The sequence below is a fragment of the Argopecten irradians genome, chromosome 12 (genome assembly GCF_041381155.1).
Source record: "Argopecten irradians isolate NY chromosome 12, Ai_NY, whole genome shotgun sequence".
Classification (NCBI taxonomy): Eukaryota; Metazoa; Mollusca; class Bivalvia; order Pectinida; family Pectinidae; genus Argopecten; species Argopecten irradians.
The window spans coordinates 40,430,006-40,453,962 of NC_091145.1; the positions used below are offsets into that span (position 1 = coordinate 40,430,006).

Here is a 23,957-nt window from a genome sequence, read left to right on the forward strand (position 1 = left end):
AACAGTATACATATAGATACTATAATATATATATATACATACTGTTGGTTAAAAAATACCGTGTCACAGTCAGGTCCCTGTGGATACCTATTTAAAGAAAATGTCCAAATGAAACTACACTCTAAAAGCCTAATGCACATCAGATTAAGGAATCTCAGTATAACAGTGATTCATCCAATGGTAATGTACAGTTTTATTGAGAGCTATAACAACCCGTTGGATGGAAATTTGTACGAGGTCTCCGGTATATATAAATCAACAGATGAATAGGTACTCCAGGGGCTACGACCTATACACTTTCCGATCGCAAATCGCACTTCGTAACTAAAACGAAAGTGAAAGTACACACTAAACGCAAATTAGCATATCTATACGCGTGTTTGATTTGATTTATGCGTAAGCTTCTAATACTGATATATATATTATTTTTATTATTGTACGGCCATATAGAGATACTTATATTGTATTGCTAATGTATGTCTATTTGAAAATAAAAAGACGATAGTCAAAGTTTTCAGCGGACTATTTTATTCAGAGTAAGGATTTATGCACTTCCTGTTTAAACCGGAAGTTATCAAAAAGGCAAGCAACTCGTGAGTGTTTTGAGAGAAACAAGATAGATCTGCACAAAAGTGAGTCTATTTTAGCTGATTTATCTGTCTTGAAGAAATCAATTGGTTTTCATCTTTCCTTTAACTTTCAGATAGACCGTTTATTAATATATTTAACTAGAAAATATAAATTTTATAAGGCTAGCCACTGTTACTGTGTTACACAGAGTGAGTGTGCATTACGTGTCAAGTTAGGAAGATAGTTGCTACTTTCAGTAATATGGATAATTATTGGAATAATGAAATACCAAGTGTTTTGATATTAAGTGACAAATCTCATTTTACAAAACTGATGTTACTTTCTAAAGTTTGATAAGACACGTCCTTGACTCATTTCTATAAATAAATATTGAAAACATTAAAGTCCCATTATGCTTTCACCAAACTTTGCTAAAATATACATTAACATCCCTTATGAAAGGTTCTTCATTTGGTTTGATTCCAATGAAGATAATTACGCCATAATCAATTAGTAAAGAATTCTTAAAATAGATCGGGTTGATTTGCATAGTTAAAAATACCTCGTGTATACGTATATGTTCGATACCTGGATATAGTAAACAAAACAAGCGTGGCCGAGAGAGAGGGCAGTTTTGAGCAAATGGTGAGCAATTCAATGTTCTATAATTGTTTTAGTATATGATACATATTAGATTTCACATATCTAAATGTGTTCTGTCTAAGGTTACATATAGTTTATATAAAGCTTAATACAAAATACGTATTAATCGAAAAATAGTGGATGTAAATAGTGAAATGCATACATGGGGCACCATATGGGGTATTTTATCATACAAATATAAACACGTGGCTGTGTCAATTTTGGTAATGATCGGTTGATTTTAACTTTCCTCTCGTGTAATAATTTGAGATAAATACAGTATTTATCCCAAACTATATATATATATAAATAAATATCATGATACTACTAATCTATTCATAATTTGAGAGTTAAGAGAACACAGAATCTCTAAATATTTAGATAATACATAAATATACATGTATTATAATTGCTTTCTATTTCTTCTTTGGGTATTTTATAACGATATTCTTATGTCTATGAAATATCACTGGAATCGGCGCTAGTCTATGAAATATCACTGGAATCGGCGCTAGTCGAGATGCATCAAATTGTATGTTGAGACATGATCAACACGATTACTGCATGTATATATAAGCAAGGACTTATATCTCACTTATAAATCCTTGATATAAGTTATTTGTAAATATATGTATACATATCGTATATTACATCTATATATATATATCTATTCTAAGTATTCATGTACCCAACATATATGTGTTTGTTAGGACCCGGCACTTAATTGACATATATACCGTTGCTATTACCTCCTTTATTTTTTTTATCAATTATACATGTAAACATTTTCTGGTATATATTCCAACTGGGAGGTGGGGGGTGTGTGTGTGCTATTACAGTCGAGATTTCATTTCTGTATAATCAAGGATTTATAAGTGAGATATACGTCCTTGGTATAATTAACTGATTAAATGTTTTTCGATTACGTTTCGTGTGGTTAGAAAAGATCAAGTATTGATTACCAGGTGCATGAGTCTTAATTATCGTATGGGCATTTTTTAGGTCATCTGACCCGAAGGGTCAGGATGACCTATAGTCATCATGTTTCGTCCGTCGTCGTCCGCCGTGCGCCGTCCGCCGTGCGCCGTGCGTTAACTTTTCACATTTTGAACTTCTTCTCAAGTTCTACCAGTGCCATTTAGCTGAAACTTACATGAAATGATCCTGACATGGTCCCGACAAAGTGTTGTTATTTTTCGGGTCGATCCGAAATCCAAGATGGCCGCCACAGCCGCCATCTTGAAAACACATTTTGAACTTCTTCTCAAGTTCTACCGGTGCGGTTTGGCTGAAACTTGCATGAAATGATCCTGACATGGTCCCGACAAAGTGTTGTTATTTTTTGGGTTGATCTGAAATCCAAGATGGCCGCCACAGCCGCCATCTTGAAAACACATTTTGAACTTCTTCTCAAGTTCTACCAGTGCCATTTAGCTGAAACTTACATGAAATGATCCTGACATGGTCCCGACAAAGTGTTGTTATTTTTCGGGTCGATCCGAAATCCAAGATGGCCGCCACAGCCGCCATCTTGAAAACACATTTTGAACTTCTTCTCAAGTTCTACCGGTGCGATTTGGCTGAAACTTGCATGAAATGATCCTGACATGGTCCCGACAAAGTGTTGTTATTTTTCGGGTTGATCTGAAATCCAAGATGGCCGCCACAGCCGCCATCTTGAAAACACATTTTGAACTTCTTATCAAGTTCTACCGGTGCGATTTGGCTGAAACTTGCATGAAATGATCCTGACATGGTCCCGACAAAGTGTTGTTATTTTTCGGGTTGATCCCAAATCCAAGATGGCTGCCACAGCCGCCATCTTGAAAACACATTTTGAACTTCTTCTTAAGTTCTACCGGTGCGATTTGGCTGAAACTTGCATGAAATGATCCTGACATGGTCCCGACAAAGGGTTGTTATTTTTCGGGTTGGTCCAAAATCCAAGATGGCCGCCACAGCCACCATCTTGAAAACACATTTTGAACTTCTTCTCAAGTTCAACCGGTGCGATTTGGCTGAAACTTGCATGAAATGATCCTGACATGGTCCCGACAAAGTGTTGTTATTTTTCGGGTTGATCCGAAATTAAAGATGGCCGCCACAGCCGCCATCTTGAAAACACATTTTGAACTTCTTCTCAAGTTCTACCAGTGCGATTTGGCTGAAACTTGCATGAAATGATCCTGACATGGTCCCGACAAAGTGTTGTTATTTTTCGGGTCGTTCCGAAATTAAAGATGGTCGCCACAGCCGCCATCTTGAAAACACATTTTGAACTTCTTCTCAAGTTCAACCAGTGCGATTTCGCTGAAACTTGCATGAAATGGTCCTGACATAGTCCCGACAAAGTGTTGTTATTTTTCGGGTTGATCCCAAATCCAAGATGGCCGCCACAGCCGCCATCTTGAAAACACATTTTGAACTTCTTCTTAAGTTCTACCGGTGCGATTTGGCTGAAACTTGCATGAAATGATCCTGACATGGTCCCGACAAAGTGTTGTTATTTTTCGGGTTGATCTGAAATCCAAGATGGCCGCCACAGCCGCCATCTTGAAAACACATTTTGAACTTCTTCTCAAGTTCTACCGGTGCGATTTGGCTGAAACTTGCATGAAATGATCCTGACATGGTCCCGACAAAGTGTTGTTATTTTTCGGGTTGATCCCAAATCCAAGATGGCCGCCACAGCCGCCATCTTGAAAACACATTTTGAACTTCTTCTTAAGTTCTACCGGTGCGATTTGGCTGAAACTTGCATGAAATGATCCTGACATGGTCCCGACAAAGGGTTGTTATTTTTCGGGTTGGTCCAAAATCCAAGATGGCCGCCACAGCCACCATCTTGAAAACACATTTTGAACTTCTTCTCAAGTTCAACCGGTGCGATTTGGCTGAAACTTGCATGAAATGATCCTGACATGGTCCCGACAAAGTGTTGTTATTTTTCGGGTTGATCCGAAATTAAAGATGGCCGCCACAGCCGCCATCTTGAAAACACATTTTGAACTTCTTCTCAAGTTCTACCAGTGCGATTTGGCTGAAACTTGCATGAAATGATCCTGACATGGTCCCGACAAAATGTTGTTATTTTTCGGGTCGTTCCGAAATTAAAGATGGTCGCCACAGCCGCCATCTTGAAAACACATTTTGAACTTCTTCTCAAGTTCAACCAGTGCGATTTCGCTGAAACTTGCATGAAATGGTCCTGACATAGTCCCGACAAAGTGTTGTTATTTTTCGGGTCGTTCCGAAATCCAAGATGGCCGCCACAGCCGCCATCTTGAAAACACATTTTGAACTTCTTCTCAAGTTCTACCAGTGCGATTTGGCTGAAACTTGCATGAAATGATCCTGACATGGTCCCGACAAAGTGTTGTTATTTTTCGGGTTGATCCGAAATCCAAGATGGCAGCCACAGCCGCCATCTTGAAAACACATTTTGAACTTCTTCTCAAGTTCTACCAGTGCGAATTGGCTGAAACTTGCATGAAATGATCCTGACATGGTCCCGACAAAGTGTTGTTATTTTTCGGGTCGTTCCGAAATTAAAGATGGTCGCCACAGCCGCCATCTTGAAAACACATTTTGAACTTCTTCTCAAGTTCAACCGGTGCGATTTCGCTGAAACTTGCATGAAATGGTCCTGACATGGTCCCGACAAAGTATTGTTATTTTTCGGGTTGATCCGAAATTAAAGATGGCCGCCACAGCCGCCATCTTGAAAACACATTTTGAACTTCTTCTTAAGTTCTGCCGGTGCGATTTGGCTGAAACTTGCATGAAATGATCCTGACATGGTCCCGACAAAGTGTTGTTATTTTTCGGGTTGATCTGAAATCCAAGATGGCCGCCACAGCCGCCATCTTGAAAACACATTTTGAACTTCTTCTCAAGTTCTACCGGTGCGATTTGGCTGAAACTTGCATGAAATGATCCTGACATGGTCCCGACAAAGTGTTGTTATTTTTTGGGTCGATCCGAAATCCAAGATGGCCGCCACAGCCGCCATCTTGAAAACACATTTTGAACTTCTTCTCAAGTTCTACTGGTGCGATTTGGCTGAAACTTGCATGAAATGATCCCGACATGGTCCCGACAAAGTGTTGTTATTTTTTGGGTCGATCCAAAATCGAAGATGACTACAATGACACTATATCTAATTAATTTCCTATATGTTGTTAAGGCCCTTGGGCCTCTTGTTTGAAATAAAATTTGTTGAAAGAAATTGAAAATGATCCTGACATGGTCCTGACAAAGTGACACCATATATAATTAATTTTACTAATGCCAAGGTAGTCAGATGACCGTTAAGGCCCTTTGGGCCTCTTGTTTTATATAGGCCTACAATTTTATGTACACGGAACAAATTAAACTAATCAAAAACTCCCATTTATATTAGTACAAACGTCAGTATTAGAGTGAACTAAGGGGATATAAATATTGTCAGACTATTGGAGTTTCATCATTAGAAAGACACAACATGTATTATTTTGACCCTTGATGCAACCTGGTGTATCATTTGCCGTCAGTACGTAATTCTTAGTAAAGTAGGTACCGTGCCGTATACATGTACGTAGAAAAAAGGAAAGGGGAATTGAAACTGAAACTGAACGTGAATTATGTTTATTAGGCTAGCATTCAGCCCATTTGTTTTCATAGAAAAAGTTCGATTTATGGAGCAAGTCTAAAAGTTTATGCGCTAAATAAAATATGTAAGAAAAAAAAAGTTCGTGATGCCTAGGACTTTACCGATCTTATTAAAACGGACATTTTCCCCATTTTCTCTTCTTTTAATGAAGGACTGATCCAGGTTTTCTTTAGCTTTTTTGGTATACCGTATTTTCCCTAATGAGGGCGCCGGGCGCGGGTAAATGACTGAGGGGGGCGCGGTTATTTGAGACCATTTTTAGATGTTTTTTTCCGAAACAGACTATAGTCATCTTGCTTTTAGTTTCGTATTTTTCTGAAACTTATGATAACCAACTTTCGTTTTGAAGTCAAGTAAGTATTGAAATTACATAATAATGAAGAAATGTATGCACTAGAAGTATTAAACATTGGTTAAATATGTCTGTTTCACGGAATTTTTGTATTTCATGCTAGCCTGTTTGTTTACCTTGCGTAACAAAATGGCGGACGGTGCTTTCGATCGCTACTTTCGTTTTGTGGCAGATGGGTAAATGATAATATTACTGTTAGTTAGGAACCTTTATCATAGATATACAGTAAGTATTCATAAAACCTGTACAGACATCGCTAAAATGTTGATGCCAGTTAGTCTTCATCCATACACGTGTATGGGACATTCACGTGACACGTTTTGTTTTGAACATGGCGTTCTAGCTATTTCTATGTGTAAATACTTGGCAAGTTATTCAGTGCAATAAATTTATTGTTTATACAAGCTGATTAGATATCTGTTAGGCATCAGATTGATGTAAAACTATATTTCATTAGCGTCTGCAGAGACAAATCGTCACAATCTGTCACAAAAATTGTATGAAATTAGTTGATTTTTAGGTCATCTGACCCGAAGGGTCAGGATGACCTATAGTCATCATGTTTCGTCCGTCGTCGTGCGCCGTCCGCCGTGCGCCGTGCGCCGTCCGCCGTCCGCCGTGCGTTAACTTTTCACATTTTGAACTTCTTCTCAAGTTTGACCAGTGGGATTGAGCTGAAACTTACCTGAAATGATCCTGAGATGGTCCCGACAAAGTGTTGTTATTTTTCGGGTCGATCCGAAATCCAAGATGGCCGCCACAGCCGCCATCTTGAAAACACATTTTAAACTTCTTCTCAAGTTCTACCGGTGCGATTTGGCTGAAACTTGCATGAAATGATCCTGACATGGTCCCGACAAAGTGTTGTTATTTTTCGGGTCGATCCGAAATCCAAGATGGCCGCCACAGGCGCCATCTTGAAAACACATTTTGAACTTCTTCTCAAGTTCTACCGGTGCGATTTGGCTGAAACTTGCATGAAATGATCCTGACATGGTCCCGACAAAGTGTTGTTATTTTTCGGGTCGATCCGAAATCCAAGATGGCCGCCACAGCCGCCATCTTGAAAACACATTTTAAACTTCTTCTCAAGTTCTACCGGTGCGATTTGGCTGAAACTTGCATGAAATGATCCTGACATGGTCCCGACAAAGTGTTGTTATTTTTCGGGTCGATCCGAAATCCAAGATGGCCGCCACAGGCGCCATCTTGAAAACACATTTTGAACTTCTTCTCAAGTTCTACCAGTGCGATTTGGCTGAAACTTGCATGAAATGATCCTGACATGGTCCCGACAAAGTGTTGTTATTTTTCGGGTCGATCCGAAATCCAAGATGGCCGCCACAGCCGCCATCTTGAAAACACATTTTAAACTTCTTCTCAAGTTCTACCGGTGCGATTTGGCTGAAACTTGCATGAAATGATCCTGACATGGTCCCGACAAAGTGTTGTTATTATTCGGGTCGATCCGAAATCCAAGATGGCCGCCACAGGCGCCATCTTGAAAACACATTTTGAACTTTCTCAAGTTCTACCAGTGCGATTTCGCTGAAACTTGCATGAAATGATCCTGACATGGTCCCGACAAAGTCTTGTTATTTTTCGGGTCGATCCGAAATCCAAGATGGCCGCCACAGCCGCCATCTTGAAAACACATTTTGAACTTCTTCTCAAGTTCTACCAGTGCGATTTGGCTGAAACTTGCATGAAATGATCCTGACATGGTCCCGACAAAGTGTTGTTATTTTTCGGGTCGATCCGAAATCCAAGATGGCCGCCACAGTCTCCATCTTGAAAACACATTTTGAACTTCTTCTCAAGTTCTACCGGTGCAATTTCGCTGAAACTTGCATGAAATGATCCTGACATGGTCCAGACAAAGTGTTGTTATTTTTCGGGTCAATCCGAAATCCAAGATGGCCGTCACAGCCGCCATCTTGAAAACACATTTTGAACTTATTCTCAAGTTCTACCGAAGGGATTTGGCTGAAACTTGCATGAAATGATCCTGACATGGTCCAGACAAAGTATTGTTACATCTCTGGTTGATCCCAAATCGAAGATGACAACCATGACACTATGTATAATTAAGTTCCTATATTTAAAGGCCCTTGGGCCTCTTGTTTGAAATAAAATTTGTTGAAAGAAATTGAAAATGATCCTGACATGATCCTGACAAAGTGACACCATATATAATTAATTTTACTATTGTCAAGGTAGTCAGATGACCGTTAAGGCCCTTTGGGCCTCTTGTTTTCAGCAAAAAACGTGGGGGCGCCCTTATTAGAGGAGGCGCTCTTAATAGGGAAAATACGGTACTTTTCAACCAGATCTTCTTCTTCACTTGATGAAATGTATAGAAATCGGCCTGTTTTTATACTGCATTTCTTGGTACTTTTCAATCAAACCAAACTATTCTACATTTTGTACATGCATTCCTTTTCCTGTCCCGTGCATGCAATGACTTTTGAGATGATATGAATCACAAAGGCCTACATGTGGTTCATGCACAGGTGTTTGGCTCTATAGACATTATTCTCTCATATATATATATACATGTATCTTTACATGTAGCATAAACATATATTATGTATATCTGTTTCTGCATGTAGTAATTACAAAGTTCATAAATATTATATTAATATTATTATGTTTCAATGTGCATGTACTCAGTTAGTAATTCATGATCATGATCACTTGTCATGGATATATCCACAGGTTTAAGACGCGCGCGCAAAAAAAAAAAAAAAAAATTTTTTTTTTTTTTTTTTTTGCGCGTGTCGGAAACCTGTGATATATCCGATATGCCGATATCCTCGTTGACCCTGTTGTCTCAAACACTGGTCTAAGTTTATGTTCAGTATCCGATGGAGTAGAACATGTAGGCTTACCAGACTTCGCATGTACATTTTGTATGTATACATCGCTGTATTATTATAAAAAGAAACAAAGTGTAATATCTGTATAGCAGGTAACGACATGGCGTATTTGTGTTTACTTTCAGTTGTTTACGAGTTTTGTCGAGCCACCCCATGGGAGGCCTCGTCAGGTAACACAAACGCGTGTTCGGTTTCGATGTACATTTCAATAAAGCTAGATTAGGCCCTATAGGCATCTATAAATCTTAATTACAAAATACATAAGATCATCAAATACCATTGTAATTATAATTTTGTTAATTGCTTGCTTTCCATTCAAGAACAAAAACTTTTTGAATAGTTTTAGTCTAGTTTTATATAGAAACTACATGAGTACATGTACATGTAAATACATACACAACATGTATTTGTACTGTAGGTCCACGCGTGGAAAGCGTGGGTTCGTATATACGTGCAGTCGATCGCGATCGAGCAACATGACCGCTAATTTATAAATTATCGTTGTTTGAAGAATTGGTCTCGCTCTTCACCACGTTCCAACGGACCCATGTGTGTTCGCTGACACGTATTTGGCCAGTTGCGTTCGCCATGCATGGTGTTGAAGTTAATGTTTGTTAGGGAAATTCCACTTTTTATGTGCCTACGCATGCGTACTAGATTGTTTTGGCTGTGGGGCGGAACTACGGATTTCCCCCTCTCCGAAGAGGGGTTTTCTGTTGTTTTTGAAAAACATGGAAATGTTGGGAAATTTTTGTTAGCGGATATTTTCATAAGGATATCTGCTCTACTATTCAGCAAAGTTTGGTACTTTATGGCGATATTTTTTCACCCCAAAACAAAATGGGGCTTTAAACAGTAACACTTTCTTTATAATATTGGTAGATATAAAATATTGGGCAGGTCGTCAGTGTCTTGGTAGCTCAAATGATAGAGCATTTGGCTAGTGTTTGGAGGTCCTGGGTTCAAGCACTGATCTGGCCGCTGCAGTTTCTCATCTCTCATTACTGTATAATCCAATAATATTAGACGTCGATATTGAGAAACTTCTGATGGGCAATATCGACATCTAATCTGGCAAGGCTGTATGAGTCTTCGCAAGTTCTGGTGTTGAAATTAAGTGGAAGTTTGACGCTTAATTACGAAGTGAAAACTTACTAGAATTTCAAAAAATATGTATAGTGTACATGTGAATCAGTAGTTATCCATGAACAAATCCATGAAATCCATCTACGGTATATTAAGTGGTATGACAAATTTTGAATCCATTGAATAATCACACATTTTATAGGTGACCCATAGCAATCATGTCCAACGCTGTTTAAATCTAGGTTAAATCTAAGTCAAATTTTCATTACTTCCGGATTATCAAGTTATAGGTCTGTGTATGAAGTGGAAAGATAATATTAACAATGGTAACCAAGGTTGTTTATATGCATGGAAACAAGTTATCAGTTCTGAATTCTGGAAATACTTAAATAAACTAATTTGTAACTACCAAATAAAAATGACGACCATGTAGACTTACAAATAGTGGTGGGGGTGAAGGAATGTCTAAATTTGGTATAAAAGTGCAATAATGACGTTTTGTATATTGGATTTAATATGATTTGGGATAATTCTTTCAGGATGTGAAAGGTATTTATCAATTATAGTGTAAACACAACTTGAAAATGACATTTGTGTCTAACTCCCCATCACATGTTTACAGGAATTCATTTTAATGATCAACAAAGATAATTTAATTGCTGTCTACATTGTTCTATTGAAGACATTTAAAAGATCATATTTTGCAACATTTTATTTCCTTGCATGGAGAAGTTTGCAATAATGGCGACGATGACTGAGCCCCAAAGTGATGGAAAGCAGACGACTATTGTTGATGACTTTATGTATGGTTCCAATGTGGCTACATCACATGTGTATATTCGTATGGGTAAGTTATTTCATATTTGGTTAATGAACTACATTATATCAAAGTCTACTATTTGTATATGTGTATATTAGTATCATGGGTAAGTTAATTCATATTTGGTTATGAACTACAGTATATAATTAGTCTACTATATGCATGGGTTACAAGTAATTCAAACTATCATAAGAATAATGAAGTCTGTGAAGTAGGTTGACAAAACTGAATTGTAAGGCTACAGCCTTGTAACTTTTTATAATCTGTGTTTCAGGCTTCCTGCGGAAGGTGTATGGTATTCTGACTGCACAGATACTTGTTACTACTATTGTAGCTGCTCTGTTCATGCTGAGTGAGGGAGTGGCAAAGTTTGTACAGACAAAGTAGGTCACAGTTACACAATATTCAAAATAGGTCACAGTTACACAATGTCCAGACAAATGAGGTCACAGTTACGCAATGTCCAGACAAATGAGGTCACATTTACACAATGTACAGACAAAGTAGGTCACAGTTACACAATATTCAAAATAGGTCACAGTTACACAATGTCCAGACAAATGAGGTCACAGTTACACAATGTCCAGACAAAGTAGGTCACAGTTACACAATATTCAAAATAGGTCACAGTTACACAATGTCCAGACAAATGAGGTCACAGTTACACAATGTCCAGACAAATGAGGTCACAGTTACACAATGTACAGACAAAGTAGGTCACAGTTACACAAGTTTGGTAGTATCAAAGCATTCTGGTGTGTAGTATATGGTGACACAATTGTATCTGTATGTATGTTAGAGTAACTTAGGTTAACATTATCTTATTAATCTGCATCTTTTTAACACATAGATGACATTTTAACATTTTGTAATGCAGATGAAATAAGATGCTTTTATTTTGAAACAGTTACCAGTAGCAAGCTCTGATTAAGTAATTCCCATTGTTATTTTGTTAATTCTCTAGTCAATGGATGTTATTAGTGGCCTTCATCGGGACAATAGGTATCCTCATGGCTCTGATGGTAAAAAGACAAGAAACACCAACAAACTACATCCTTCTGGGAGTTTTTGTAAGTATAAGTCATATCCTGATGTTAGTCATGTTTCTGGATTATTTTCTATTCTAAAAACTGGTACAGCAAAGTAAGAATGAGTTTTAACTCCTTTCAAATATAAACATGTAAGGATGGTATATAATCGGTTGTTGTGGTGGTTAAAATTTATACATTGTACTAATTTCCAATTTCAGACGTTGTTTGAAGCCTATACAGTTGGAGTTGTTGGTACGTTATTTCATTAAACTATGCTTATAGTTCTGTTTGATTTAATTGTTGGTAAAACAAATATCACAGAAATAGTGTAAAAGATAAATATCTTATTCTCGCATTGGTTGAACTAAAATTTTGTACGGTACAATTTTTATTAAATTCAGCAGATCTAGTTTCATATGGCCATTAGGACTTTGTGTCTCACAGACATCTTTAGTGTCACAATATTTAAATACTGAAGAAATCAGGACCAGAAAACTAGTATATGCAAATTATTCAAATACGTGTTATGCATCTGTACCAAATCATCATTGAAATAAGAGCTTAAGTGTCGTTAGAATGAGAAAGAAAGTCTAAATGAATACATATTTGTTTACAGTTATCCCTGATGGTCTTGTCTCTTTCTAAAACAAACATTCTTTATTTTCTGATTTCAGTAACATTTTACCAAGTACACAGTGTTATTGAGGCCTTCGTCCTAACATTGGCAGTGACTGGTGCTCTCACTGCCTACACCTTTCAGAGTAAACGAGACTTCAGTTCATGGGGAGCAGGGTATGTAGTCTACCATTTTTGTCCATTTAACAACTCCTCTACTTTCTCTTGATGCTTAGAAATATATGGCTGTCTTTTTAAAACAAAAAAAATCAGTACATGTATTTGTGTATGAGAATTCTTTTAATCAGAAACTTTTGCTGTTGTTAATTGAAATGCAAATGACATTGTGCTATTCATGAAATTGGATCAAAGAAACTTTATACACTTTAAGGTATGTTTTACTTAACCTTTGGACATTTTTGTTATTTAAAGGTTGTTTTCTGCTCTGTGGATACTCATTATTGCCGGCTTCCTTCAGGTAAGTTTACACTCCAACAATTTTATAATTTTCATAAACCGGATATTTTGAAGAAACAAGTACAACTAAATAAATTGATTCTTTAGAAAATAAGTGCTCTGTACCATGAAGAGAATGGTTTTTATGTCTTTATCACTCGTTGTAGATTCTGTTCCCGACAGCCATGATGGACAAGGCTATTGCTGTCGCTGGTTCTCTGGTCTTTTCACTCTTCATTATTTTCGACACACACATGATGATGCATAAACTAAGTGCAGAAGAGTACATTGTAGCTGCAGTCAACCTCTACCTGGACATCCTCAACCTCTTCCTCTACCTGCTCAGACTGTTTGGAGAACGCAGGAACTAACAAACAACCATAGCTCTATAAGTCCTCACAGAATTTCTGCTTGGGCTGGGCTAGTAACCAGATTTTTTCTGCATTGTAAACTGATATTTCATTTTGTGGTATTACAGGTGCATATTTATCCAAATTACATTTTTCAGTTTATTCAATTTGTGGTAAGTAAAACGGTGTTGACTTTTAGCAGAATTGAGTTTGTTATACAGAGAATAACAGGAGAGTCCTACCATTAATCAAAATAATATTTCCTCTGTGTATAAATTCTGTGAACTTTTACACTGCTGCAGATTCTCCTGGTTGTAAACAGTGTTATTATATCTGGTCAAAAAAACCTACCATGTTTATAACAAATATACTGTGCTATCATATCAAATTTTCCTAAATTTCTAAAGGTTTCACACCTGTTAAATACAATTTGTGTTATAAAATTTCAACCCAAGATGTGTTATAAGCCTCTGTGGGCTTGTCGTCCAGAGTTATCTACCTTGGAAGGTGTTATTGTGTTGTTAGTTTGAGAAAAATGTGTTTTTCTTACATGGTCTGAAGATCTCAATGTGATGTCGTTACTCTAGTGATTTATAGGTGCTGTTTGTACAGGTGTTATATCTCTCCATATTACAGAGTTACCCGCCTTACGGAATGGTATGGATATCATTGCTTAGTGAGCGAAATTAATGTTGTTTATGTTGACAAAAGATGATGTTTGACTTTCAACTACACGACGTCACGATCAATATACCTACCCACAAGAACTGTAATATGACAGAATTACAATGACGAGGCCCATTTTCTGACTGGTTTGATGAGATTATCATTTAATTTAAATCATTTGTGGTTGTTGGACATCTTATGTGGACAAGACATGATATTCATTCCAGTTCGAGTTGTAACAGTTTCATTGTCATGATTAGCATTAAAGTCCAATGTTCATCCCTTAAATGGTGGAGGTAAGATCACAATGGATGCAATGACCAGCAAAGTAACTCATATAATTAGTTATATATAACTTATCTAAACTGGATGTCACTGGTAGGTACCTGCTTATTTGGCTGGTATAGAGAGGTTCCAGATAAGGTACCAGCTTATTGAAGGAAAGAGAAATACGTAGGGTCCAGATTAGTCCAGAACCAGTTTTGATAGATTATACTGTAATTAGTATATGTTTATAAGTAAATAATATGGTCTTCACTGCTAGCTTTAAAAATTGATATTGTCTTAATTGGAAAGCCTATGTTTAAGGTGTCCTCGTATGTTTAGATGGTTTATAAACCGATAATTGAAATCATGAGACAATCATTCAAAAACAATAACACTTGTTGTTTAGTTCAAACTTTCATAAATAATCCAAATATGACCATTCAACTATGAAAGATTTCTGGTTGGTAGAAAACAGATGTTGATAATTTTGGAACTAATATATTACATCTTAATTTTAAGAAGAAATGAAGTCCCATGTTAACAATTCACTTAAAATTTAAGATTATTTTCATATCTGATATTATAAACAGCATATAATTGGGTGGCCATTATAAATGGATTGGGGAAATGTTTTGTATCTGTGTATATATCGTGATCTATTATGTAATTAATTAATTAATGCCTTATTTTGTTAAAATTCATAACCATATTACAGGTGGGTTTAATTGGATGCCATTTATTTATTAGCATATTTGGAGACAGTAATTCTTAATTTTCCAATTAACCTATTTTGTTTTCTATCAAGAAACTTTTATCATATAAACTATGGATATTATCCATCAAAACTGTGATTGATAGTTGAACTATCACATTGTTTTATAATATTGTACATTTATTTCTGTTATTTGTGTTTTTGTGTATAATCAGTTTCATGGGGAAATAAAAATAAAAATGATATAATCTTTACCTTGCTGTTTTTTGTATTGAATAACTAGGTTACATATAGGTTGCACACAGTCTGAGTTTGTGAATAATTTATTGGTCATGTGTTTACTTTTGCTAGTAAAAGGGTCACTATGACATCAATTGTTCTTCACGGATCAATAGGTAGTAATAACTGAAATAAATGTAAACCACTTCAGTAATGTCCAACAGTATCCCCCCCCCCCCCAAACGTTCATTTATACCGTATATGAGCCAATAAGCGTGCAGGGCACTTAAAGAAATAGGCTGAATATGGTATCAACAATATTAAGAAAAGGTGGGAGATTTACATTCCTTGGATATCCTTGTACTGTAACTGGTCATCTGTTATTTGTTTTTTTTTTTTTCATGTTATTTATGAGAACCTTGTCACAAGTCATGTGCTGAATCTACATACCAGGGTAGGTAACTACAAAGAGTATCGATAGGTCAAAGTTAAAGACCACTTAGTAAGGCACAAAGAAGATTGGACAGGGTCAATTGTCGGGTGACCATCCAGGTAGCTCAATCAGGAGAGCTGTTTGAAGGTCCTGGGTTTGAATCCCGACTGGCTTCTACATTTTCTCTCCTGTTACAATTGTCTCTATCCTAGTTATAGGGACAATTCAGTACATATATCGGAAAAAAACCCCAGTTCTAATGGATATTAGATCAGTCGGTTTTACTGTGATATGCCAGAAAAGCCCATAGTGGTGAAATAAGTGTGAAATGTTCAAACTCGCTCGCTGTCCGCTATTACACATTGTGGTCGAACATCTTGTATGCCGAACACTGTCTCTTGCACGTAGAGTAATGCAACTTTTGTCTAGAACTGCTCAAATCGCTCTGACAGTAGTGTGTTAGGTGAATTGTCTTGCTTAAAAATCATTTTGTCACCAGTGGTTAGGTAGTTAATTTGTTAAACATGCGTGACTTTGGCTCGGGTATGGGTACAGCGTCCATATTGTACCTGCTTAATCGTATTGATCAACGATTTGTAATTACAACAGTATCAATTACAATACTAAACAATGACGTGGAATTTGTCAATATTTTATGTTATATGTTTCATAAGAAATGTAGAGCAATACATTTATGCCCTATTTTGCTTCTTGGTTATGTAAAAGAATTAGCCTTTGTGAATTGTCTCTTAAAGGCCAGTAGAATTATGATGGAAACTATAATGAAACTAGGATGAAACTAAAAACACTAACAACTACTGTATATATTGGTTTACTCTGATTTTATTTATAACATTTCAAAACACACACTAGGAAATTATCACAGAAAAATTATTAAAACAAGATCCCACTCCTTGATTGTGACATATTATTGCTGTAATAGATTAAAGCTAAATAAGATCTCTGGAATTAAGTCATTTTTATAAGATCTAGAGCTATCATCCCTCATCCATCAGCTATCACTTTTCAAATACAAAGTACAAAATATAACTGGCATGTACTGACTAGTCTGAATATTCATTATGGCAATGTGAGAAAAATATGAAACAAAACAACAAACAAAAATAAATACTGATAAGATCAGAGATATCTAATAACGGGGATGTATGAAGTCCCTAATTATAAGTACCGTAGATTTCTATTTAGTTAATACTTCTTGCTGTAACATATGGTAAAACAAGAAAGTAGATTTAGCAGCAAATTAAAATTATTAAACGATCACCAGTCTGTAGAAAACTAGATCGGTATGTACCTGAACATTAAAAATACAGCATGACTTAGGTTCTAAACATTTTTAGGGGTATATTTTCAGTCATTAAATATAATTTTTCAACCAATCATAATTACTTTTAACCAACCAAATAACAGGATTGTCTAAGTCATCCTTGATTGGATCCATTGTTCCCGACACCCCTCATCCATCAGCTATTAACACCATAAACCAAACGATATTGATAAACTACAGAAAAATTTTACAGGGAGATAACTGCAGTGTTAAACCAGGTTTCTCTAGTATTTGATAGATATGAATAATCACTGAATGATTTAAACAACTTAATAGTTGTAACATCTTTAAAAGTATGAAAACCACCATAAGAAGGAATACCTTTATATGTTCATTGGGATAAGCCATCTAACATGAATAGACTATGATAATACCAATTATGTACTGGTTAATTAGTAGGAATGATAATTGCCCTATCTACATTGCTATGATCGAGGACATTTAATCACCCAAATATTAAGATATAGTTTATCATAACATTATGAACCTTCATAGCCAGACTGTGACAAGGTTTTTTACCTGCTAAAATTTGAATTCTTTTTTTGTTAAACAATTTAACATTTTGACGTGCCTAAACAACCAGCTAAACATTGTGATGATATGGAAGGTATAGATACATTATACACATGGAAATTTTCCAATTAAAACTTCTTTCCCAGCTTATCACACACAAAAAAACCTTATATTAATCAATTAATAAATGGATTTGAAATCCTACAAAATATTTGTAAATACATAGTACAAGATAATGCTGATATGCGTTTTGGCATTTTGGTAAAGCTTCGATATATAAACATGTAAATTGAGGGAAACAATTAGACAGAATACAATATTACACCTACTGTATCTGAATACAAGACACATACAGACAATTGAATGGTAGAACCATCTGAGGTAACAATGGATATTTGCATGCTATATGGCATCATATATTTAAGTGAACAGTCGGGCAAGGATGGCTAAAGTCGGTAAAAATGGTGTGAATGTATCCAGTATAATTTCTTATGAAATGGAAAAATAAAATCTCTCCTCAAAATCTGTCTGCGTACGAAGAAATTAATTTAAAGTATGGGAATTCTAAAACGTCCTCCCGGCTCACTATGTCCGTGGTTACATTTCCACGCAGCCTCGCTTTCAATGCTTTAAACTTTTCTTTACTTTAATGGTCAGAACTGGGAAACTAAGCAGAACTTGGCCGTCGTATTAATATATGTGAGAACCTTTGGAAGGCCAATGAATGCATTTAGACTGGTTTTCTTTGCCCGACTGTTCACTTTAAATTCACCAATAATAAATAAGAACGTTATAAACTATAACACAAATACCTTGTAAACATTGTCCAATCACTTTTCATGTCCTTGATCAGACTTCAGATAACTGATTCCCAGGGCTTTGTGATAACGGAATGTGACACAACATGAAAACTTTTAACCAAACTTTATCACCTTTATGAATTATCTATCTTCATGCATCAGTCGTTATTGCTGTTCCTCACTGAGCTTTACTAATTTAAAATAACAAGGGAATTTACTGGTAAAATGACATTAGGCACTGTTGACATATTATCAGTATTGTGCATTTTGTATCATTAACGATAGTTCATTCTAATGTACTACTCAAACAATTACATATTTTACAATTCAATCTAACTTTTTGATTAGCAAGCTGTGTATTTTTTTTGATTAGCAAGCAGGGTAAGTTAAAAAAAAAAAAAAAAGGTGGAAGATGAAGCCTGCAGTGTTCAGCAAAAACTGGTATCATGACCAATGGCGGATACACACGACAGTTTTACACTCAAAGGTTGAGGACAAGTGGTATCATGTCCATCTACATAATTCAGGTACATAGAAGTAAATATACTGTAACTAAACTTGTTATTTCAGTGACTTGATTTCACATTTTACATCATTTCAATTTCTTTAATTTCATTTAGATAGTTGTAATATACATGTATTGTAGCTAACCATTTTCACTATTTCAGCAGATTCAAGTTGGATGCAAATATGCCAAATAGAATCACGCTCAAAAACAAGCTTGTTTATAATAGTATGAAGATGGATTAGATAAAGAGCCAACAGTAAAGTTGTAACATAAAGTCCAGGAAAATTTAATACACAGATCTGTCAACACCAGATCTTAATCCTCAGTTGAAATTTCAATATAAATTGTGTAAAGAATTACAAAAAATACAGAACAATCAAAATATGTGAATCATGTTACAGGGTTGGATATATAATGCTGATAGGTAGGAAGGTGAAACTAAAGGATGCTATACATTACCAATATTATTTAGGTAAGAATGGGGTGCTATCAATGCTTGGTTTCAGAGAAGAAGTCGTTTATATGGAAATAGCCAAATTGAACCCTTTTGACCCCGCCCCTCAGGCCCCCCGGGGGGTCAGCCACATCATTTGTACAATTTTGAATCCCCCAACCTATAAAGATACTACCATTGCATTATGAGTGCTATCTCATGCTTAGTTTCAGAGAAGAAGTCGTTTATATGGAAATAGCCAAATTGACCCCATTTGACACCGCCCCTCAAGCCCCCGGGGGGTCAGCCCCATCATTTGTACAATTTTGAATCCCCACCCTATAAGGATGCTACCATTGCACTATGGGTGCTATCCAATGCTTGGTTTCAGAGAAGAAGTCGTTTATATGGAAATAGCCAAATTGACCCCATTTGACCCGCCCCTCAGGCCCCGGGGGGTCAGCCACATCATTTGTACAATTTTTAATCCCTACCCTATAACGATACTACCATTGCATTATGAGTGTGCTATCTCATGCTTAGTTTTCAGAGAAGAAGTCGTTTATATGGAAATAGCTAAATTGACCCCATTTGGACCCCGCCCCTCAGGCCCCCCGGGGGGTCAGCCCATCATTTGTACAATTTTTGAATCCCCACCCTATAAGGATGCTACCATTGCATTATGGGTGCTATCCCATGCTTGGTTTCAGAGAAGAAGTCGTTTATATGGAAATAGCCAAATTGACCCCATTTGACCCCGCCCCTCAGGCCCCCGGGGGTCAGCCCCATCATTTGTACAATTTTGAATCCCCACCCTATAAGGATGCTACCATTGCATTATGGGTGCTATCCCATGCTTGGTTTCAGAGAAGAAGTCGTTTATATGGAAATAGCCCCAAAAAAAGGTGGAAGATGAAGCCAGTCAGTGTTCAGCAAAAACTGGTATCATGACCAATGGCGGATACACGACGGACGACAGTTTTACACTCAAAGGATTGAGTGGACAAGTGGTATCAGTGGTCCATGTCCATCTACATAATTCAGGTACATAGAAGTAAATATACTGTAACTAAACTTGTTTTTTTCAGTGACTTGATTTCACATTTTACATCATTTCAATTTCTTTAATTTCATTTAGATAGTTGTAATATACATGTATTGTAGCTAACCATTTTCACTATTTCAGCAGATTCAAGTTGGATGCAAATATGCCAAATAGAATCACGCTCAAAAACAAGCTTGTTTATAATAGTATGAAGATGGATTAGATAAAGAGCCAACAGTAAAGTTGTAACATAAAGTCCAGGAAAATTTAATACACAGATCTGTCAACACCAGATCTTAATCCTCAGTTGAAATTTCAATATAAATTGTGTAAAGAATTACAAAAAATACAGAACAATCAAAATATGTGAATCATGTTACAGGGTTGATATATAATGCTGATAGGTAGGAAGGTGAAAACTAAAACACATTTTAAGATTTACCAATATTATGCAATGCCATAAGTAAAAGAGGAACTGAACATAGAATCTCACCTTTCACATCATATAAGGATTGGTAAATTATGTCCATTTAACCTTTCAAGAGTTTATAAAATACATTATCAAATGCACTGGCACATGGTCGATAAATCATACAAATTACAAGACGGCCTTAATTACATTGTACAATCATCAGCCTTAAAAAAAAAGAAACCTTTTAAGATGAAAATCTCATCGCCTTTTGACAAATGGAATTTCCTTGGACATGTATAAACCTACTGCTACAGAAGGACACTATATTACTCTACAGTGTTTGTGGGTGGTTTATTGTTCTACATTCACCTTTTCACCAAGATATGCTAATTCCAAAATTCAGCAAAATTATATTCAGAAATTCATTGATGGATCAAGAACAATAGTTCCAAGAAGTCTAGGAATCAGTGAACCATGAAAATTTAACCTCTGCGAATATGCCCTGTATAGTAAGCCAGGAAATCTTGACCTCACAAATTTAAAGCACTATCACACAACACAACTTTTTGGTAAATTACAATGAATTCTAAGTTAACAATATCTCGTAACATAGTTTATCATCTTATATTTCCATTTATAAAAATACATAATATGAAATAATATCTAGACTGAATAAGTCCTTTTGAATCAAGAGTAGCTCCCTTTACTGATGATCCTTGAAGGACATTGTAACCGGTTTATCTTACTAACGATCCTTGAAGGATATTGCAACCAGTTTATCTTACTGACGATCCTTGAAGGATATTGCAACCAGTTTATCTTACTGACGATCCTTGAAGGACATTGTAACCAGTTTATCTTACTGACGATCCTTGAAGGACATTGTAACTGGTTTATCTTACTGACGATCCTTGAAGGTCATTGTAACAGTTTATCTTACTGACGATCCTTGAAGGACATTGTAACGGTTTATCTTACTGACGATCCTTGAAGGGACATTGTAACTGGTTTATCTTACTGACGATCCTTGAAGGTCATTGTAACAGTTTATCTTACTGACGATCCTTGAAGGACATTGTAACGGTTTATCTTACTGACGATCCTTGAAGGACATTGTAACAGTTTATCTTACTGACGATCCTTGAAGGTCATTGTAACAGGTTTATCTTACTGACGATCCTTGAAGGTCATTGTAACAGTTTATCTTACTGACGATCCTTGAAGGACATTGTAAACAGTTTATCTTACTGACGATCCTTGAAGGACATTGTAACTGGTTTATCTTACTGACGATCCTTGAAGGACATTGTAACTGGTTTATCTTACTGACGATCCTTGAAGGACATTGTAACAGTTTATCTTACTGACGATCCTTGAAGGACATTGTAACTGGTTTATCTTACTGACGATCCTTGAAGGACATTGTAACTGGTTTATCTTACTGACGATCCTTGAAGGACATTGTAACAGGTTTATCTTACTGACGATCCTTGAAGGACATTGTAACTGTTTTATCTTACTGACGATCCTTGAAGGACATTGTAACTGTTTTATCTTACTGACGATCCTTGAAGGTCATTGTAACTGGTTTATCTTACTGACGATCCTTGAAGGACATTGTAACTGGTTTATCTTACTGACGATCCTTGAAGGACATTGTAACAGGTTTATCTTACTGACGATCCTTGAAGGTCATTGTAACAGGTTTATCTTACTGACGATCCTTGAAGGACATTGTAACTGGTTTATCTTACTGACGATCCTTGAAGGACATTGTAACAGGTTTATCTTACTGACGATCCTTGAAGGTCATTGTAACAGTTTATCTTACTGACGATCCTTGAAGGACATTGTAACAGGTTTATCTTACTGACGATCCTTGAAGGACATTGTAACTGGTTTATCTTACTGACGATCCTTGAAGGTCATTGTAACAGTTTATCTTACTGACGATCCTTGAAGGACATTGTAACCAGTTTATCTTACTGACGATCCTTGAAGGTCATTGTAACTGGTTTATCTTACTGACGATCCTTGAAGGACATTGTAACTGGTTTATCTTACTGACGATCCTTGAAGGTCATTGTAACTGGTTTATCTTACTGACGATCCTTGAAGGACATTGTAACCAGTTTATCTTACTGACGATCCTTGAAGGACATTGTAACAGTTTATCTTACTGACGATCCTTGAAGGACATTGTAACATTGTAACAGTTTATCTTACTGACGATCCTTGAAGGTCATTGTAACCAGTTTATCTTACTGACGATCCTTGAAGGACATTGTAACCAGTTTATCTTACTGACGATCCTTGAAGGACATTGTAACAGTTTATCTTACTGACGATCCTTGAAGGACATTGTAACTGGTTTATCTTACTGACGATCCTTGAAGGACATTGTAACAGGTTTATCTTACTGACGATCCTTGAAGGACATTGTAACAGGTTTATCTTACTGACGATCCTTGAAGGACATTGTAACAGGTTTATCTTACTGACGATCCTTGAAGGACATTGTAACAGTTTATCTTACTGACGATCCTTGAAGGACATTGTAACTGGTTTATCTTACTGACGATCCTTGAAGGTCATTGTAACTGGTTTATCTTACTGACGATCCTTGAAGGTCATTGTAACAGGTTTATCTTACTGACGATCCTTGAAGGTCATTGTAACTGGTTTATCTTACTGACGATCCTTGAAGGTCATTGTAACAGGTTTATCTTACTGACGATCCTTGAAGGTCATTGTAAACCAGTTTATCTTACTGACGATCCCTTGAAGGACATTGTAACTGGTTTATCTTACTGACGATCCTTGAAGGTCATTGTAACAGGTTTATCTTACTGACGATCCTTGAAGGTCATTGTAACTGGTTTATCTTACTGACGATCCTTGAAGGTCATTGTAACAGGTTTATCTTACTGACGATCCTTGAAGGACATTGTAACCGGTTTATCTTACTGACGATCCTTGAAGGTCATTGTAACTGGTTTATCTTACTGACGATCCTTGAAGGTCATTGTAACTGGTTTATCTTACTGACGATCCTTGAAGGACATTGTAACTGGTTTATCTTACTGACGATCCTTGAAGGTCATTGTAACCAGTTTATCTTACTGACGATCCTTGAAGGTCATTGTAACCAG

At 36.4% G+C, this 23,957-nt stretch overlaps 2 protein-coding genes across 3 annotated transcripts in view; one reads left to right on the forward strand and one right to left on the reverse strand.

Annotated features, from left to right (window-relative positions):
• Positions 1 to 517: 517 nt before the first annotated feature.
• Positions 518 to 15,351, forward strand: LOC138305183 (protein lifeguard 4-like). 2 transcript variants are annotated; one of them, XM_069245614.1, is made up of 8 exons: positions 518 to 632; positions 10,913 to 11,027; positions 11,275 to 11,383; positions 11,965 to 12,070; positions 12,250 to 12,283; positions 12,706 to 12,823; positions 13,079 to 13,124; positions 13,270 to 15,351. In XM_069245614.1, the coding sequence occupies exons 2-8, from the start codon at positions 10,922 to 10,924 to the stop codon at positions 13,471 to 13,473; spliced, it is 723 nt and encodes a 240-aa protein (XP_069101715.1). In that variant the 5' UTR covers positions 518 to 632; positions 10,913 to 10,921; the 3' UTR covers positions 13,474 to 15,351. The 2 variants fall into 2 exon arrangements, with proteins under 2 accessions (XP_069101715.1, XP_069101716.1); XM_069245615.1 differs by having other exon boundaries at positions 557 to 632; positions 10,910 to 11,027.
• The window catches only part of LOC138305103 (probable cytochrome P450 CYP44), a 29,736-nt gene continuing 19,624 nt past the window's right edge, over positions 13,846 to 23,957 (reverse strand). Inside the window, exon 10 of the mRNA XM_069245503.1 lies at positions 13,846 to 13,868. Coding sequence (XP_069101604.1) covers positions 13,846 to 13,868 — 23 coding nt within the window. The remainder of the gene's footprint in view (positions 13,869 to 23,957) is intronic.

Excerpts from the sequence above, each read along its gene's own strand:
- LOC138305183 (XM_069245614.1), top strand. The coding sequence starts at position 10,922 with ATGGCGACGATGACTGAGCCCCAAAGTGATGGAAAGCAGACGACTATT. Across the intron at positions 11,384-11,964 it reads GCAAAGTTTGTACAGACAAA|TCAATGGATGTTATTAGTGG; the intron begins GTAGGTCACAGT and ends TTAATTCTCTAG. Across the intron at positions 13,125-13,269 it reads TTATTGCCGGCTTCCTTCAG|ATTCTGTTCCCGACAGCCAT; the intron begins GTAAGTTTACAC and ends CACTCGTTGTAG.